The 20,160-nt window shown below is 41.9% G+C and overlaps 2 protein-coding genes across 2 annotated transcripts in view; one reads left to right on the forward strand and one right to left on the reverse strand.

The window, feature by feature from the left end:
• Window positions 1-1,581, forward strand: part of GTPBP6 (GTP binding protein 6 (putative)) — a 20,700-nt gene extending 19,119 nt beyond the window's left edge. The window contains exons 9-10 of the mRNA XM_015812277.1: window positions 355-507; window positions 1,298-1,581. Coding sequence (XP_015667763.1) covers window positions 355-507; window positions 1,298-1,436 — 292 coding nt within the window. The 3' untranslated portion in view covers window positions 1,437-1,581. The remainder of the gene's footprint in view (window positions 1-354; window positions 508-1,297) is intronic.
• Window positions 1,582-12,761: 11,180 nt separating this feature from the next.
• PLCXD1 (phosphatidylinositol specific phospholipase C X domain containing 1) overlaps window positions 12,762-20,160 on the reverse strand; it is a 17,796-nt gene continuing 10,397 nt past the window's right edge. Inside the window, exons 2-6 of the mRNA XM_015812280.1 lie at window positions 18,789-18,925; window positions 18,388-18,516; window positions 14,585-14,740; window positions 13,895-14,078; window positions 12,762-13,171 (exon numbers count right to left, since the gene is read on the reverse strand). Coding sequence (XP_015667766.1) covers window positions 12,933-13,171; window positions 13,895-14,078; window positions 14,585-14,740; window positions 18,388-18,516; window positions 18,789-18,925 — 845 coding nt within the window. The 3' untranslated portion in view covers window positions 12,762-12,932. The remainder of the gene's footprint in view (window positions 13,172-13,894; window positions 14,079-14,584; window positions 14,741-18,387; window positions 18,517-18,788; window positions 18,926-20,160) is intronic.

The raw sequence follows: 20,160 nt of genomic DNA on the forward strand, positions 1-20,160 counted from the left end.
GGGGGTGGGGCGGCGGCCAGGGAGGAACAGCCAAAATGCCCCCTCGGCTTATGCGCGGGTCACCAATTTTTCCCAGTTCTCTGTGGGAAAATCGGTCCCTCGGCTTATACTCGGGTCGACTTATACTCGAGTATATACGGTAGTATGTAATGTAGGTTATTTTTCTACAATATTAATATATGATAAATACTCACCAAAAAAATAAATGGTTCTTACTTATTTAGTACAAACTAAAATATGAAATCTATAGTCCTATGAAATGTGTCTGTTATATAAACAAGCTAAATTTCTATAGTTTTTCACAATTGTCTCCTGTGTTCAAGGTCTATTTTTATGATGTCTGTTTGCTGCTAGATATCAACCTAAAGAACAAAACGCTATAGTCACTTCAGCTCTCCTTGAACACGGTTTAAAAGAGCTGAAAGAAGAAATTGAGGCAAGAGTTTTGAAAGGAACTGGGAAAAAAATTATAACAATTAAAATCAATTTATCTGGACCTCAGCTCAGGTCAGTGACAACTACACATCAGCAATAGCTGGAAATCATGCAAATTAGTATCAAAATTCTACATTTTAGAAACAGTTTGCTTTTGGTTCTTTTTGCTGTATTGACTCTTTAGACAAGTTTAATACTACTTGCTCATCCAGGTTTATTTGCTAAGCCCATTTAATATCTAAAAATAATTTTTCTTTTGTTTAATAATTGTTAATTTATTGGCTGCGCATTTTCACAAATGCTGCCCTGCCAACAGTAAAAACCAAGCTATAGATATTATAGTATAAGCTGCAGAGCTCTGGTCACATGTTGTTAAGCGAACCCATTATTCACTATGGGGCAGTTTTATCAAAAATTGGAAGTGCCAGATGCTGGTTTTCTGCAAAACTGTCTTAAAAAATGGCCACCAGACTGCAGAGTGCTGCAAATGGCCATAAATGCCACCATGTTCCTGAGCACCCAAATAGCAATCACATGACTGCAGGGAAGGCAACTATTAGAACTTCGGATCTGGGTTGTAAGTCCCCTTTTTGAGGTAGATGATAACTTCAAACAGTTACTAAGCAAATGGTCATATGTTGAAGACTACTGTGTTTGTAAGTTTCAAACCTCAGGAAACCCATTTCAAAAAGTTTTCCAAACTATCATTTCAGATTAAAATTATTCAATTTTACAAAGAGTAAGAGAAAACACACAAGCTTGGGATACATTTCTAATCCTCAAGACCATGGGATTTGTGATACTATGATTAATAATGTTATTTCTCTAGTAATAAAACACCAGTTGTATTGTATCATTGCAGTTGGTTGTACAAAGAAGCAGTAGTACAAGAAGTTGATGTTGCTCCTGAAGATAATACAGCTAAAGTAAAGGTCATCATAAATGACTCTGCCCTATGGAAATACAGGCGTCTATTTCCTCAGTCTAGTTATTTGTCTTGATAGCCACAGCCTGCTTTGCTTCTGGGAGAAAAGTCCTCCAGCAAATTTTTATGAGACAAGAGCTCCAATCAGAGTGATGAGACTGTATACACAATGTTGACTCCAGTGGGCTTAAAAATTAATGTAAACATGATTAATAAAAATGTTACTCCTGATATAAAGTTGTCAGTTTTTCAACACTGAGTTAGAGAAAACAATGAGAAGAAAACTGTTCCAACATAATTTTAATGTTTTGTACAGGAAGTAGTTATCTATATGCATCAATTGAATAGAGGTTGAGGTGTTTCATTTATTAAATTCCTACGCTGCCCACTTTAGTGCCAAGCAATTCTGGGAAGCTTGCAACATCATAAAAACAGCAATATAAAACATTAAAACACTGGACATTAACATAAAACTGGATGAACTAAGAACCTGGGTTATAGATGAGATCGTCTTCTTAGCCTGCTAACCATCTATAGCATAGGAACCCTCATCGGTCCCAAGCCAATTGGCAAAGCCAGGTTTCCAGCCCTTTCAAAAGGCTAAGAGAGTTAGTATGCTTAATGCTGGAGAATATACACTTATAGGAGTATATATGACTTGGTTTTGATTATGTGATGTATGTTGATATTATAACATCATTTGGAGTCTCTGTCAGAATCCAATTATATTTCATCTCTAGTTATCGACTATTTCTGCCCTCTCTGGATTCTGTCATACGATGAAGGGGAAGGGGGGTGAACAAAGAGGTTTTATGGCCCTCACTTCCTTCGGTACAACTTCAAAGGGACTGAATATGGATACCACCAAAAGGACTAATCATAACAATGGGGCTATCAGCTTTCATCTACTCCCCTCTGAAGTCTCCCTTCCACCGGCAGTGAGGAAAAAAAGGGTGGAAATGTAACGCCTGGGATTGTCGCTGGAAGGATGGTGGGGTGGGGTGGGGCTGTTGGGGACCCCTTAAAACCTTGAATGGTAGGGCTTGGGCCCCAGGTCCTGTCTAGAACGCCTGCAACCATTTTCTCTTAATAAAGATGCCTGTTGGAAGAACTATTCCAAGAGTTCTGTCTTCTTAAGATGCAAAGTGGGGTGGGTCCTTACATTAGACAGGACCTGCAGAATTAGTCCACCTGGAAGGGAGAACCTTGCCGGGGGACTTTGCAAAAATTACCATGTCAGACGACGGAGCAGGGAAGGGAGAAAATTCCCCAGGAAGGGAGCCGCTGCCCCGACTGAAAGCCTGCCAGATGTCGGGATCTGAGAGGTCAGATTCCTCAGGAGAAGAGGTGTTGGAGACACGGGACCACAAACCTCGGTGGTCAATGGGCGTTGGAAAGAAAGGCGAGTGGGAAAAGAAATCAAGAAAGGTGACCCTGAGATGGGGCGCCAACCAACCAGAATGGAAGGAGGAGATGGAGAAATCCCTGCACGCAAGTGAAGAGGAAGGGAGCTGGGCACCGTACTTGGGCTGGATCCTAGAGAAAGCTATCAACCTGGTGAAGAGAACTCTCCGCTCCCTAGGAGAGGAGAATTCTGAGCCCTACAGCCGCCCCAGCTCCTGGAGCCTCAAAGGGAGAGACACCGAGGGGGAAATGGAACCTGCAGCCCCGGGGACATCTGATCCAGTAGTCCCCACTCCCTGCCGACCCGCAGACGACGATCTGGATGGAAGACACTACCACCGACAACGAAGGCACCGATCCATTCAAAGACTCCCGCCGCTGGACGTGAGATTCAAGGGGGAGCCAACACGCTTGGGGTTTTTCCTAACCCAAGTCCTCAGCTATATGGAGGAATACGGACGGCACATCCCCAGCGACAAAGCCTGTATCCGGATCATGCAATCTGCCCTGGACGGGCCGGCCGCAGATTGGGTGGTGAACTTGCACAACTCCAATGGCCCAGAGCTCAACGACTTCAACCGTTTCATGTCTTCTCTGAGAAGGCGATTTAAGGACCCCCTGGCTGATCGCAAAGCCCGCGAAAGGATCAAAACGATGAGACAAGGCAAACGCCCGGTAGCCGAATATACGCAAGAATTCCGGGCCATTGCCAGCAAACTGAACTGGCCGGAAGACATCCTCCTTAGCCATTTCAAAGGCGGACTAAATTATGACCTATATGACGCTTGCCTGCCCCGAGGGGACCCACACCAACTTGAGGAATGGTACGTCTTGGCAGAGGAAGCAGAAATTGACATACTGAAGAGGCACCGCCGAGGAACACAATGGAGCCGCTCACCGCCTGAGTTGACACGTGAACCAGTGAAACCATCGGCTATGGCCAAGAAGCAAATGGGGTGTTTCAAGTGCGGGAGAGAAGGGCATTGGGCTGTAGAATGCCACTCAAAAGCCCCCCAGCACAACCCAGACAGATCACCGGCCAGCAAATCCGGAAGTCTCCAGCTAAGCCAAAAGAACCTGCCATGAGAATGATGGAGGCTGTGGAATCCCCCACCTCTGCTCATCAGGGGGAAAGAACTCCAACCTACACCGCAGGGCCAGTGGACGCCTCAGACGACAGCTCAGAGGGTGAACCCCTGGTAAGTGGACGCATCGCACCCATCCTCAGGACAGTGACTATATTAATTCCCCCCATGCCCGAAGCCGTGAAGGTGAAAGCCTTAATTGACTCTGGCTGCACCCGCTGCCTCATTAGCCCGACGCTAGTGGGGAATCTGGGCATTCTGTCAAGGAGACTGGAACAACCAATCTCATTTGGCCAGTTAGATGGGTCCATAGCAGGGGGGTGCCAGCTACCCTAGCCACTTTACCAATACACCTCTCCCTGGGCAAACATGAGGAAGATATAACGTTTGTAGTGACCCCAGGCATGGAATGCCCGATGATCCTAGGGATGGAATGGTTAAAAAAATGAAACCCCTGGGTGAATTGGAGGACGGCAGAAATCAAATTCTCGAAGGGGGACCCTATGGACTTAAAATCCCAAGGGGGGCTACTAGAATCAAGAACAGAAAAAGCATCCATGGGAGAGGAAAAGGGACTACCAGAAATACCAGAAGAATACAGAGACCTTGCTGAAGTTTTCAGTGAGGAGAGGGCGGATGAGCTCCCCCCCCCCCACTGACTCACGGACTGTGCCATTGAATTCAAGCCTGGGGCAAAACTCCTGAAGCCCAGATTATACTCCATGAGCCTAAAGGAGAAGGAGGAAATGGAAAGATTCATAAAGAAAAACCTAGAAAGGGGGTTCATTGAGCCAGCCAAGCCTAAAGTGGCTGCCCCGATCCTCTTTAGAGAGAAGAAGGACGGCTCTTTACGCTTATGCGTGGATTATAGGGCCCTGAATACAATCAGTGAAAGCAACCTATACCCTCTGCCCCTCATGAAAGACATGTTGTCACACCTCTCGAAAGGGAAATTTTTTTCTAAACTAGACCTAAGGGAAGCTTACTATCGCGTGAGAATTAAGGAACGGGATGAATGGAAGACCGCATTTAACTGCCCCATGGGGTGCTACCAATTCAAAGTCTTGCCATTTGGATTACAAGCCCCCCCCCCGCAGTATTTATGCAATTAATGACGTTCTAAGGGAGCACCTATTTAAGGGGGTCCTGGTTTACTTAGACGACATTCTTATCTTCACCGAATCAAAAGAGGAACATGTCAACCTAGTCAGAGCGGTTTTAAAGAAACTGCGAGCCGCCCACCTATATGCCAAACTCTCGAAATGCGAATTCCACCAGGAAAGGATAGCCTACCTAGGTTATCGCATATCCCTACAGGGCATTGAAATGGACCCAGAGAAGGTCAGAGCAGTATTAGAATGGGCACCACCCCGCACAAGAAAGCAACTGCAAAGTTTCCTGGGCTTTGCAAACTTTTACCGCCAATTCATTTGCCCAGATAGCCCTGCCCCTCATGAACTTACTAAAAACGAAGGGAGCATCCTCAGTAAAACCTAGCCAGCCACTAACATGGACAATGGAGTGCCAAGCAGCGTTTGAGAGATTAAAGAGACTTTTTTCTGCCGAACCAGTACTGAGGCACCCAGACATGGATAAGCCCTTCGTAATACAGGCGGATGCAAGTGATGTGGTAGTGGGGGCTGTACTATTACAAGAAAACGATGAAGGGGTATTGCAACCCTGTGCGTATACATCCAAGAAACTCATGGAAACGGAACAGCGCTGGCCCGTGTGGGAGAAAGAGGCATACGGGATACGTTGGTCATTACTCATGTGGCACCAGTTCCTTGAAGGCAACAAAATCCCTTTCCAGGTGTGGACTGACCACAAAAATTTGGAAGCCCTGAAAACACCCAGGAAGCTCAACCCCAAGCAAGCCTGCTGGTCCCAGCATTTTCACCAGTTCCAATTTACGCTCAAGCATTTGCCGGGGGGAAAGAACTTCCTGGCAGATGCACTATCTCGCATGCCCCAATATAACAGCACGCGAGCCACCGACTCTAAACCGATGATGGTAGAATCACAACTGGCAACGCCAGTAACCACCAGAGCCCAAGCTAAATTAAAACCACAGCTGGGCAGCCAAACCAGAATTGAATTCCGGAAAAGTTTGGAAACAGATGAATGGTTCCAGAAAAACAAAAATGTGTGCACAATGAGAGACGGGCTGCCTTGGGTGGGGAAAAGTTATATATACCAACAACCCAAAGAGTCACATTCATGCAGCTTTGCCACGATACAAAATCAGCAGGGCATTTTGGATTTGTAAAAACATTACACTGGGAGTACCGTTGTCTGGACGGTCACGGACTTGTTTTCCAAACAGGTGCACTTTATCCCTTGCCAAAAGATTCCCACCGCAAAAGCCTTAGCGAAACTTTTCGTCCAGTATATTTACAGATTGCATGGGGCACCCCAATGCATCATCTCTGATAGGGGAGTGCAATTTACGTCTGCATTTTGGAAGGAATTTTTATCCCTGTTAGGGACCACTCAGGGACTAACATCTAGCCATCATCCACAAGGGGATGGACAAACAGAACGCTGTCACTCAGTACTTGAGTAATATTTAAGATGCTTTATTAATTTTCAACAGTCCGATTGGACAGACCTACTCCCTTTCACAGAAGTTGCCTACAATAATGCAGTCCACTCCAGCACAGGTTACACTCCTTTTCAAATAGCCACCAGTCAAAGTTTCAACCCCATGCCAGAATTAACCCCAAATGAACCGGCGATCCCATCATTGAAAGAATGGATGGAACAATTACAAAACACCAGGCCAATAGTTAGAAAAGCACTAGATGAAGCTAGGCAGGCATACAAAGCACAAGCTGATAAAAAAAGGGTTGAGCCTACACCATTCATTATAGGAGAAATGGTGTACTTATCTACAAAATACCTAAAGTCCCTACAACCCTGTAAAAAACTTGGACCAAAATATATAGGGCCTTTTCCAATTAAAAGAATCATAAATCCAGTAACAGTAGAATTAGAATTATCCAAAAATCTCAGGCAAATACACCCAATTTTTCATTGTAGCTTGCTGAAAAGAGAATATCAGTCATCGTTACGACCAAAAATCCCCCCACCACCACCTCCAATCATGGTGGAGGGCGAACAACACTTCAAAATAAAGGAAATCCTAGATTCTAGGAGATATCATGGAGCGACTCAGTATCTAGTTGCTTGGAAACATCTCCCGGCCTCACAAAACGAGTGGGTCCATAAACGTCATGTCAGAGCCCCAAAGCTATTAAAGAAGTATCACACAGAGTATCCTAACAAGCCTGACTAATTTTTATACCTGTTTTGTTTTCTTTCAGGTGGATTTCTCTTATTTTTAAGGGGGCAGGTCAGAATCCAATTATATTTCATCTCTAGTTATCAACTATGGAAAACCCCATTTCTGCCCTCTCTGGATTCTGTCATACGATGAAGGGGAAGGGGGGTGAACAAAGGGGTTTTATGTCCCTCACTTCCTTCGGTACAACTTCAAAGGGACTGAATGTGGATACCACCAAAAGGACTAATCATAACAATGGGGCTATCAGCTTTCATCTACTCCCCTCTGAAGTCTCCCTTCCACCGGCAGTGAGGAAAAAGGGGGTGGAAATGTAACGCCTGGGATTGTCGCTGGAAGGATGGTGGGGTGAGGTGGGGCTGTTGGGGATCCCTTAAAACCTTGAACCGTAGGGCTTGGGCCCCAGGTCCTGTCTAGAATGCCTGCAACCATTTTCTCTTAATAAAGATGCCTGTTGGAAGAACTATTCCAAGAGTTCTGTCTTCTTAAGATGCAAAGTGGGGTGGGTCCTTACAGTCTCTTCAATTGGAATAATGTATGATTGCTTTACATGAGTTGCAGATTCTTAAAACTAAAAAAAAATCTATAGCTGAAGAGAGGGGGGAAGAAAATAAGCAGCTCAACCCAGAAAAGCACAGCTCAAATGGGAATAGCTAGGATAATATGCTGTATGCTTATCCGCATAGGTTAGCGGTCACAATGTATAATATTACCCATTAGTTTAATTCTATCTGTGGGCTATAGAATTAGTTGCTGTCACTCCTGTTACAGATATTGTGTCAATGCTGCTAACATTGGATGTTCTTGCTTGACAATATATGAAGATGCAGACATTTTCTATTTCAGGGCTTTTCACTTGTGGTACATTAACGAGTGGCAGGTGGTACACAGCCCTGCCTAGCCAAGTGTAGTGGGGGAGGGAAAGAGTCAGTGCAGGCAAGGACTTACTGTGAGAGAATTCTCTGGAGCTGCAGAGTGGCTGGGGCGAAACAAAGGCCCCAGGCTCACTTCTGGCTCACCCTCCCCCATGAGAAAGGAGAAGGAGGGGGGCGGAGACAGGAGAGGCTATAAAAGGAGGCAGTTTGGGGAGGAGAAGGAGAGAGAGAGAAAAGAAGCCGCCTTGGGAGGAGGTGGAGTCAGCTCTAACTGCACAGAAGGGGAAGGAGGAGGGGGGAGAGGAGATCAAGCAGGCCGGCCATGAGTCAATCTACAACTTCTGTGGCAGCCACCTGTGCTGGCAGCAACAAACAGGCAAGAAATGCAGCAGGGGAGGGGTAGCATCAGCTGGAGGTGAGACATGGAGGGAGGGAGATGGAGAGTGGAAGGATTCTTATGTGCTTTTGTGACTTTGAAGTTCTGGGATTTGTGCAATGAGGGCTTTGTGTTCTTAAGGAGCGTTTGGCCATTTCTATTTGGCTGATGGCTGATGTCTAGTGTTAGCTTCTATTGCTCTGCTATTGTTAGCTGTAAGTTTTGCTGCAAGGGATTTTGAAGTATTTTTCTCCTGAATGGATTTTGCCTGTAGCATTCCTTTACTTATGAATGGAGCCATTTGGGGAGGCTGCCTTAGCTGGCAGCCAATACTTACATTTTTTTTCTTCTTTAAGTGCCAGCTGTGCTCCTTAACTTTCCCTTCTAGCCAGTAGCTAATTCTTAAAGGGGAATGTGCCTTTTTAAGCTAGTTCACTCAGCAGCTTGTCTTTTCTGTCTCTGGAGGCTTTTCCTTGTTTGATGAATATATGGAAGAGGGAAAATATGGGGGGGGGGNGGGGGGGGGGTGTTTCAAATTCTTCCTTCAGAAGGAAATGGGCATGAGAAAGAGGGAGGGAGGGAAGTCCCGCCTTAGCACTTGGCCACCAGCAGCCCTGCCATTGACTTTGCTTGTCAAAAGGTTGCAAAAGGGGATCACATGACCCTGGAACACTGTGACCATCATAAAAAGAAATCAGTTGCCAAGCATCCAAATATAAATCACATGACCCTGGTCATGCTGCAATGATCATAAGTGTGAAAAATGGTCATAAGTCATTTCAGTGCAATAGCAACTTTGAACAGGTTTTTCTTTTGTGTGTTTTGCTTTCTGCATCATGCATACTGCTAAGCACCTGGCCTCTTTAAACATTTAAGGTTTTATAGTATACAGCTAATGGCACTAAAGATGTAATTGTATTTACATTCAAGTCATTTGGCTAGATTTCAATTCTGACTACAATTGCCCTCTGAATGTAAAAAGGACAAGCTAAGCCAGGGCTTTTCAACCTTTTCACCGACTGTACCATTTTTAGGATATGGCAATATTCGAGTACCACCTAGCAAGATGTCAAAAACTTGACCAAAAAGAAAAAAAACTGTTCAAAGTTGCTATTGCACTGAAATGACTTATGACCATTTTTCACACTTATGACCATTGCAGCATGACCAGGGTCTTGTGATTTATATTTGGATGCTTGGCAACTGATTCCTTTTTATGATGGTCACAGTGTTCCAGGGTCATGTGATCCCCTTTTGCAACCTTTTGACAAGCAAAGTCAATGGCAGGGCTGCTGGTGGCCAAGTACTAAGGCGAGACTTCCCTCCCTCTTTCTCATGCCCACCTCCTTCTGAAGGAAGAATTTGAACTCCCCCCCCCCATATTTTCCCTCTTCCATATATTCATCAAACAAGGAAAAGCCTCCAGAGACAGAAAAGACAAGCTGCTGAGTGAACTAGCTTAAAAAGGCACATTCCCCTTTAAGAATTAGCTACTGGCTAGAAGGGAAAGTTAAGGAGCACAGCCGGCACTTAAAGAAGAAAAAAAATGTAAGTATTGGCTGCCAGCTAAGGCAGCCTCCCCAAATGGCTCCATTCATAAGTAAAGGAATGCTACAGGCAAAATCCATTCAGGAGAAAAATACTTCAAAATCCCTTGCAGCAAAACTTACAGCTAACAATAGCAGAGCAATAGAAGCTAACATAAGACATCAGCCAAATAGAAATAGCCAAACACTCCTTAAGAACACAAAGCCCTCATTGCACAAATCCCAGAACTTCAAAGTCACAAAAGCACATAAGAATCCTTCCACTCTCCATCTCCCTCCCTCCATGTCTCACCTCCAGCTGATGCTACCCCTCCCCTGCTGCATTTCTTGCCTGTTTGTTGCTGCCAGCACAGGTGGCTGCCACAGAAGTTTGCAGATCGGCTCATGGCCGGCCTGCTTGATCTCCTCTCCCCCCCCCTCCTCCTTCCCCTTCCCCTTCAGTGCAGCTAGAGCTGACTCCACATCCTCCCAAGGTTGCTTCTTTTCTCTCTCTCTCCCTCTCCTGCCCAAACTGCCTCCTTTTATACCTCTCCTGTGTCTGCCCCCCCTCCTTCTCCTTTCTCATGGGGGAGGGTGAGCCAGAAGTGAGCCTGGGGCCTTTGCCTCATCCCAGCCACTCTGCAGCTCCAGAGGACTCTCTCACAGTAAGTCCTTGCCTGTGCTGGCTCTTTCCCTCCCCCACTACACTTGGCTAGGCAGGGCTGTGTATCACCTGCCACTCGTTAATGTACCACAAGTGGTACAGTAGCACCGGTTGAAAAGCCCTGAGCCAAGCCTTCTCTCCTTTGTTCCTAAGAGCTCATTAGAGCTCAGGAAATGTAGCTCATTTCTACTAAAACTTTGCATGCATAAGATCCCATATTCAATTATTGGAACCTCCAAGTAAGAAAAGCTTGCTAAAAATCCTAAGAAACTGGTATTGCTTAACATGAACAAGTTTTTGGCTAGATGCATAAATAATAATACTCAAACCTGATAACTTTAAGGCATGTGAACTTCAATTCTCAGAATTCCCAGGCCAGTCTGCTGGTTGGGAGATTTTGGGAATTGAAATCCATATGTCTTAAAGTTACCAAGTTTGAAAAACACTGACTTAACTAAATGGGTGAGTTTACTTACTGTGTTAAATTACAATTTTGTCAACCAACCAGAAGTGGCTCTGTCTGTATGTTTTGCTAAGATAAACTATGGTTTGTAAATCACAATGACCGAACCAAAACTAATTATATTGTGGCTTTGTCTTAGTACTTAGTTCTTAGTACTAACTCGTATTTGTCAAGTTGTTATGATCCAGGTCACATAGAAAGAGGCAGGCTTCGATAGAGTCCTTTATTGCTCTGTTAAGTCCACAACAAATGGACCTACAACGTTCAGCAAAGCTCCACCCCAAACTTCCCTGAAGGCAGCCACCCACTATCCCACAAACTAAAGCTGATAATCATCAGAGCTGAATCACAAAGGCACAGAGGAAGTCCAAAAACAAAGTGTAAGTCCATAAGGCTAGGTCCATAAGTCGTACATAAGATTCCAGGTCCATAGGACAAGGTTAAGAGTCCACAAATCAAAGCAGAGTTTTTCCAAGGCCAGGGAAGTGCATGCCAATGCAAACAATTGTTCCTGACAAAGACACCCTCCCTAGCGTCTGCTTAAATCAACCCAAGCCAGCTGTTCCTTTTGAGGAGTGGGTTGACCGTCTCACAAGCAACCCCGCAGACCTCCTTTGAGCTTGGCTCTGCTCCATTCTTCGTACCCTCAAGATTGAATGGGAGAAGCAGCTGTTCCTCATCAGAGGGGATCTAGTGCTTCTCAACACCACTGCCTGTTCTGCAGCTGATCCTCCCCCATTTGTGAGGGTAGGCAGCTCCCCATCCAGTTGACCACCAATGCCTGAGGGGCCTGGGGCAGCATCTTCCTCAGCCCCTGGCCTCTCCAAACATTCCAGAGGAGATGTGCCATCCCCATCGGACATTCCAACTCTTCCTCCTCCTCCAAATGGGGTCAAGACACAAGTGTGTATGAGGAAAGCATTACTTACTAAAATGCACAACTTCTTTTCAAGCATGATCTTGGATAGTGTGATGACTCTCAGGCACTTCAGGAGGGGATTTGGTCAATGGCTCTGGGCAGCTGGCTGAGAGGGATTTGGCTGAAGTGCACCTGAAGCAGGACAATCCTGAGGCTTCAAGTGGGGAAACCATGCAACTGCAGCCAGTTAGTGATGAGGAAGAGGAGCTGCCTTCTCACATGATCAGAGAACATGTAGGGCAGAGAAAAGACAGGAGCAGCAAAAGTCAGCCTGATTACTCATAAGGAGGTAGCCTCATCCCTCTTGATGGGCTGCACTGTTTAGCACAGCAAACGGAGACGATGGTCGGGACAACATGTTTATTTCTTAGCTGTATGTTTTCTGGTCTTTATGATTCCTGCCTTGCTTTGGATTGACACTGTGCCTTGATTTTGGATTGTGCTTTGTGAGCTCTGGACTTTTCTTGCCTTGTGAACCTCTTGTGTTGTGGATTTAGTTTACCTGGTGGATTTGTCTTATTTGGGAAACTTTCAAGTGCCTTGTGGACTCATTGGCCATTGCTCTGTGGACTAGCATCAGTCTGCTTTTGGCTGGACTTAATTGGGACAGTTCTGGAGTTTTGGTGAAGGGAATTGTTTGGGAACATTAATAAACCTACTAAAGCAGGACAGCACAGATGGTAGTCAAACATACTAATTCATAAAAGTTCACCGTGTTTCAAAACTCTGTAGACGCTGCACATTTTGCAGGAAGACCATTTTTTCCATCAAGGATTTTTTAAAAAAACATTATGACATTTTCTACAGTGATCCATAAATACAGTTTTTAAATAAGTACTTAACTGTAGGTTAAAAATATGAGGGAGGTGAATTATTTGCTGTATTATATCCTATTTTATCCTTGCAGTTAGTCCCATCATCTCCTTTCAAAACATGATCAAAATATAATAGCAGAGTTATTGTAAAATCAGTTTTCTATTAAGGTTTATCACATTCTCCACAAAATTATTATTTTCTATGAAGTCTCCAGCAATTATGTTAATGCAGTCCTTTTTTGATCCAGGTTGCTGTTTCTTTATCCACATATTTAGGAATGGAAGAGCCTTCTGAGTCATTTTTTTAACAGAACTTTTTATATTTGTCAAAATATATCCTAAATCTGCAGTAAGATTGATTCCTGCGACAAATAATCCATCTGGAAGGGAAAAACAGGAATAAGAATTGCCATTTGATTCTTGTAACAATTACTAACAATTTTCTAAAGAAAGGAATGTCTCACCCATTTATTTTAATAGGATATGGTAACTCACTTTATTTGCAAACTATATGCATTATGAGTATCCCTCAGATGACTTGCAACTAAGGGGCAGGAAAAATATTATCTTTCTTACATCTTATTTTGGATGAGTCTAAAATTCAGTCTAGAAATGTCTGCTTGTGTATCCCCAAATCAACCTAAATTAAAACAGATGTACTGTAACATCCTTGTTACAGTATTCAGTATATCAAATGTTGCTCTGCTCATATTAAATTTTTTTTATATGCAAAGTATTTTTTATATATATCCATCTGACTGCAAAAATGAGATCACACTTCTGAATAATGTGAAAAATTTGAAACTAATGAATCCCTGTCACTTTTCCTGCCACCTTGTTTCCAGCCAAAAGCATAGGCTGCAGGAAATCTAATCAAATTAGAGTAATATCATTAGGAACAGAGGAGCATCTAGTAATCTGATTCAGATCACTAGAGCTACAGCAAATCCTCATAACTGAAGATTGCTTGGCTTTTGTGGTTTCTGTTGCATCATCACAAAAGCTGATTGCTGCGTTTTGGTGGATATATGTGGGAATGCTCATGGAGGGAAACTTAGGAGTTGATTCAGAATATACACCATATATGCAGAAGGGACAAATACCTGGGCGACCACTTTGCTTCCGTTTTGCCAAAAACTCAATAAGCTTTCGTGCTGTATCCTTATTTCCCCACCAGTACGGAATTGCAGGCCACAATTCATTATGTTTTATCAATTGCTCTATTTTGTCATAAGACAAAATAACTTGGTAGCCACTGGACCACATATTCCATAAGGTTGGGACAATCTGAAAGGAAGAATAAGATAATATTTTGTATTCCATTTATTTATATTTTACCTTTATTATTTTTACAAATAACTCAAGGCAGCAAGCATATTCAACATACCTTCCTTCTCCTATTTTCCTCACAACAACAACCCTGTGAGGTGAGGTAGGCTGAAAGAGAGTGACTGGCCCAAAGTCACCCAACTGGTTTTTCTAGCTAAGGTAGGACTAGAACTCATAGACTCCCTCTTTTTAGCCTGATGCCTTAACCACTAGACCAAACTGGTTTTGTATTATTTATATCAAACAGACTTGGGATACATCTGCAATGAACTCTATTGGACAAGTTCTGCAGGGGTCACTCAGTATTACCCAAGAATTGTTCAAATTTTGCCAAGTATTACAGTATCACTTAAAGTAGTATATGATCATTCCACATTCCCCCAATACATTATCTGACCATACGAAAGTTAATTAGTAATCTTATAATCTTAAAATCTCAAAACTAAGTTTTCCAAGCAACTCACATTTCTAGGACACAGTCTGGAACTGAAGATCTTCTTTATACAGGCCACCAAATGATTATGATGATTCTCATCCAAGCCATCAAAATTTCTGAAAGCTAGAACTACTACTTCCCAAGGATGGTTTTTCAACCATCGTAAAATGTCCCACAGAACAACCTATAAAAATCAATGTAAGATTGATAAAATGCAGTGTGAGATTTGGCTTTGTGACACGAGGAAAGTGAAGCAACTATAATTGGCCAATTTCTCAATTCTATTGTAACATACTATCAGACCAGGAAATGTTCATTGTACAGGATATTCCATGTGAACTGGAAACTGGCTATTTGCATATTCTTTCCTCTTTGATGTACATAAACTTGTAATGGGTACTGATCATCTAGCAAACCATACAAAATCCAACTAAATGTTACCATAACTATGAAATATTGTCTACACTGTGATTCCTAGAAAGCCTAGCTTCAATTTTCATGCTTTATAAGTATTTGTAATCCAACAAATTGAAAATTACTATGTTAAAAAAAGGCTATCCTTCTTAAAAAGTACATTGTCCAAAGAGACAGGAATAACACTACTCTTTTCCTCCAGAATTGTTAGTGTGCTCTTTAATTCCAGATCCTAAACAAATTGTTGAAATTCTGCAGAATATTCCTGCACAAAACACTCCTTGGCCAATCATTTGGGAGTCACTTTCTTGACTTGATCCTCAAAATCAGTTGTCAAATGTGCTGCAGAATGATTAGCATGCATCCCAACTGCAGTTATTCATGCAGTTATCAAAACCTAGTCCAGCTGAAATCACAAGAGGGGGTGCTATTTCATGGGTCCCTAAACCATTAGGTTAATTCTCTACAGATCATTGTAAATATCATCTGGCCTCAACAAGATGTATAGTTTACATTGGACAAAGAAGGCACTAGTTCTGGGCAGACTGGTTTGGTAAGAAAAGAGGCATTTCCTGTTGGATGATTTCCACATTTGCTCCAGAAGCTGCATCAGAAGCATTGGCAGAATCAGTCTGCCCCCCCTGCACTGGGAGGGATTTACTTGGGATAGTTGATTTCAGCTAGTTGGCTCATTATTTAGGATGGTCCTTTTGGGTAGTCGTTTGGTTCTGACAATGCATCAAATCACTGGACATTTGTGGAATTAACAGAGAGCAGGTAACAAAAAAATTAATTATTGATCTCTAGCAGTAGCAGCAATGGGCTAGGATTGGCAATCAAGCTGTCAGATTCTTGACTCTTCATGACTCAACTTGCTTCCTAAGATAGCCTTGGCAGAAGGCAGTGTTTGGTCAAATAAGAATACTTAATGTAAAGAAGAATGAAACCAAAGTATATCAACTGCTGCTTACACATGCAGAGGTTTAGACCTTTTCATCCCATGAATTAATGGACTCTTAGCATAGCACCTGGCAGCCTTGAAGTTAAACATTATTCAGCATTTGCATAAATTGTTCAAAGCAACTCTGCTCTGAGAACCACTAGCTCTTAGTGTACTTTGCACATTATTTTTAATTTAATTTGATTGGCGTTGGAACCAATTAAGGGAAACAAAAATCTTTGTTCCCTGAAAATAGGCCTTCATAAGGGCAGATGCTTCAAACAATACAGTTGTGAAGGGGGCATTGTTAACTCTCCTTTGCAAATCTGTATTTCAATGTCAATTAAAAAACATTAAATTTTTAATTAAGTAGCATAGCTTAAAAATATTTGATTAATGTTGTTTTTAATCCATTTAGATAATACTTTGATGAATAAGCAGAGACAGAGACAGAGAGACAGAGACAGAGTATTCCAGCCTAAGAATGTTGAAATCTATTAAAAAATAAATTTGAAAATATTGTTCCAAATTGTTTGCACCTAAAAGGTACATAAAAACATGATCAAATGAATTTTGCTAAAGTTAGTCATGTTATTTAGAAGAGTTTATTTTTTTATTTAGGAATTTATGCTATAATTGCTGTTCAGTGCACTATGGAATCTTAATAATTTTCCAACAATATGTAACTGGATGTGACATGTGGCAAGAATGCTTGAGTCAATGTGATCATTTCTGAATCTTTACCAAGCACAAGTTTGGGAGTTGATTCAAGCAGTGGTTATCAGAATATTCATATCTGAAAAGCTGGTCACTTCCTGACTTAATACATTGGGTTTTATCCAAACAAACTTCCCTTAATGTATATCCTATTGAAATCAATGGGGCAAATTAGTTATGGATTGATTTGGATTCATTTTAATGGAAGCTACAGTAAGTGAAGTATTGATCCTATCCTATGAAATTTCTAAACCTCATCAATGAAAACCATGTTAAATACAATTGCATCTTCAAAATTGCTATATCTATGCATAATACTGTAAGCATAAACGTTCCAGTTCATAAGTAACAAGTATTTAGTTTTCATAGAGAAACCATTATCAGTTTTTAACGGAGATAAGCATAGCTAACTTTTTTGGTGTCAACTATTCCTGTCTCTCTCCAATCTCAATATCCGAGGCCACCATTGTTTTGCTGTGAGTCCCCATTAACTTCAATTTCATCAACATTATATATTTTATCATAATTCTTAGTCATTTAGTGGCTTGGTACTACTTTAAGCCTTCAGAAGATATAATGAGTTGAACAATACAGATAACTCTTCCTGTCATAGAAAAATGGTAACCCAATATACATATTTTGAAGCAAATAATCAAGCAAGACAACCTGACTTTGGAACTAGTGGGAGGCTGCTACTACTTGACATACATAAATGTTCTGGTATGTACATCAAGTAGTAGCAGTCTCTCATTGGTTCCAAAGTGAGGTAGTCTCGCTTGATTAAGGATTATTATAAATCTGACATGCCTTTATGTTAGCAAACTAATCTGGCATTTTCCTACTCCATTTAAGGTAATATTATAACAAAATGTGGCATCCAATTTTCCAAAATGTTTTCTTTCTTCACAAGATGGTTTCTATTTGTATTACTCAGTCTTGGGATACTTTAAAATTACTTTTGGTGGAGTGTTTTAATTTACTTTATTCAGTGGTGAGATTCAAATATGTGAAAAACCGGTTCTCTGTGTGGATGCCGCTTCCGGAAGTCCATTCTGGGCCTGGGCAACAAAAAATTAGCTACCGGTTCTGCCGAAGTGGTGCAAACTGGCTGAATCCCACCACTGACTTTATTGCTGCAAGATGGCGAGACATGGTATTCAGGACACAATCTATACACACTAAAAATCACTGTCAAAACTGCAGGAAATTCCTGCTCCCAACATTAGATTCACCATTATGCTTTAGTTGGTGCACAAAGCATTATGTTGGTTCACAATTTTTTTTAAAAAAATCTAAATATATCTACAAATAAATCTAAAAATGCCTAATGCAACAATATGGGATAAAAATGGCAAATGTTTTCATTTCTAGAGTTCTTCAAAAGATATGATGGTGTTGAACAACAAGTCAAAAATTCTAAAGTTCAGCATGTCTCAACAATGAGATCATGAAATTCAAAGCTAGTCTCAAAATGGATATTCTGGACTAAATGCAATTGTTCATGGTAAAGGTTATCAATATGAGAGATCAATATCTAGCTTTTAGGGACAAAGGAAATTGTTATTTTCTAATTCTGATAACATAAATGACATTAGTCTCCACTCTGCCAGAACAGGAAAAAGAAGCCAGAAGCATATTACTACCAAAAAGCTGGGTTTCCTCACTTCTGCACAGAAGGGACACTACACAACCCACATTTTTTAAATCGTGTATTTTACTTAAAACAATAATTTCAATAGAATTCAGTTAAGAAAATGTACCTCTACTTCCACTGTTGTATATAACATATGAACAAAGTATAATTTCATGGAAGGATCGTCAGATTTGTGAGCTATTCTAAAATCAAAATACCTAATTCCAGCATCCAATTGTTCCAACACAGTCAGATCCTGAAAAGTTAAAAAAAACACAAAGGTTTCCAAAATGTTTGCACATTTCATAAATTTTAAACAGTTTCAGGAAGACAATGGTTTTGGATTGCAGTCTATAAGTCTCTGGTAAAACCCATAATGTTTCTAATAAAAAATAAATGGAACATAGACCACTTTCATCCAAAGATTTTGCTCTTCCTTATGATACCTGTATCATTCTATGTGCTGCAGAAATTTAAAAAAAGTATAAGAAAATTTAATGTAAAAACAGACCTCCAAAAAATGTTTACCTGTGTTATTGACCATCTCAAAATAATAGGGTGCACTATGTAATGCATATGTTTATCCAGTAACTGCAACAATTTGGATCCATTTGCACTGACTTCTGACTCCTTATCCAGACAATATGTCATTGCATCATGACTACCTATATAGGATTAAAGACAAAGTCAACCTAATTCTAATCATTTGTCAGCCTTTTCAAATCTTACCACTGCACCAGAGTTCACCTCTAAAACTCTTCTTATTCTAATGTAAAACCAGAGAAAACTGATGGCAGAAACAGGCCTAGTGGTCCATCAAGTCTGCCCTTTGAGTTATTTTATAATTCCCAGCAAACCATTAAGGATTATTATAAGTAATAAATACAAATAATAAAACTCACCCGAGAGCAAATGGGTGGCATATGATTAGATATTCATCAAGAAAGGATGACTTCTTTTGTAATGTTAAAGTAAGGTAAAATACACTTCTCTTCATGAAAACAATCCTTCTTTAATCTCTGTATCAAATATGGTAAGTGCTACCTAAGAACCCCCTGGGTGAATCAGATGTGTTGTACCTCTAGCACCAGTCATCTTTTGGGAGTTGTATGGTGCAGGGATTTGTTTCAGTGTGATCTTCCTGGTTTCTTCTTTAATTCTTTAGTGTGTGTGTGTGTGTGTGTGTGTGTGTGTGTGTGTGTGTATAAAGTTCGAAATAGCTATTCCATTCTCCCTTAATTCTTTGTTAGCAATCCATATTTTAAAAATATAAATGATGTCGCAGTTGCGACTGCTGCCTGTGGATGGCTCTAGTTTGAGCTGATACAGGCAAAAGATTTCTTTCTCCCATATATGGGTCGACAGGGTGCATCAAAAAGCACTCAAGGTAATTCTCCTCCCCTGTCTCTTCCCTCCCTGACACAGCTGACAAAGCGAGAAAGAGCTGTGGCCTAGAGGTTAACACAGCTGCTTAACATGCAGGCAGCCCAGGTTCGAATCTCAGAAGGGTATGTTTGGCTGATGAGAGCTAAAAAGTTCGAAATAGCTATTCCATTCTCCCTTAATTCTTTGTTAGCAATCCAAGGTGCGCTTTCCGGATGCGCTTCAAGGTGTTAGTAACAACTTTTAAAGCGCTCCATGGCAATGGACCTAGGTATTTGCAAGACCGCCTCCTACCAAATATCTCCCTTCGACCAGTCTGCTCCCACAGAGAGGGCCTCCTTAGGGTGCCGTCGGCCAGTCAATGCCGGCTGGCGACCCCCAGGGGGAGAGCCTTCTCTGTGGCAGCTCCTGCCCTCTGGAATGACCTACCCCCCGACCTACGTACAACTACGGACCTGCGCCTCTTCCGCCGAGCCTTGAAAACCCATCTATTCCATGCGGCCGGCCTGGCGTAGTT

The sequence above is a fragment of the Protobothrops mucrosquamatus genome, unplaced genomic scaffold (genome assembly GCF_001527695.2).
Source record: "Protobothrops mucrosquamatus isolate PMUCROS unplaced genomic scaffold, P.Mucros_1.0 scaffold77, whole genome shotgun sequence".
NCBI classification, from domain to species: Eukaryota; Metazoa; Chordata; class Lepidosauria; order Squamata; family Viperidae; genus Protobothrops; species Protobothrops mucrosquamatus.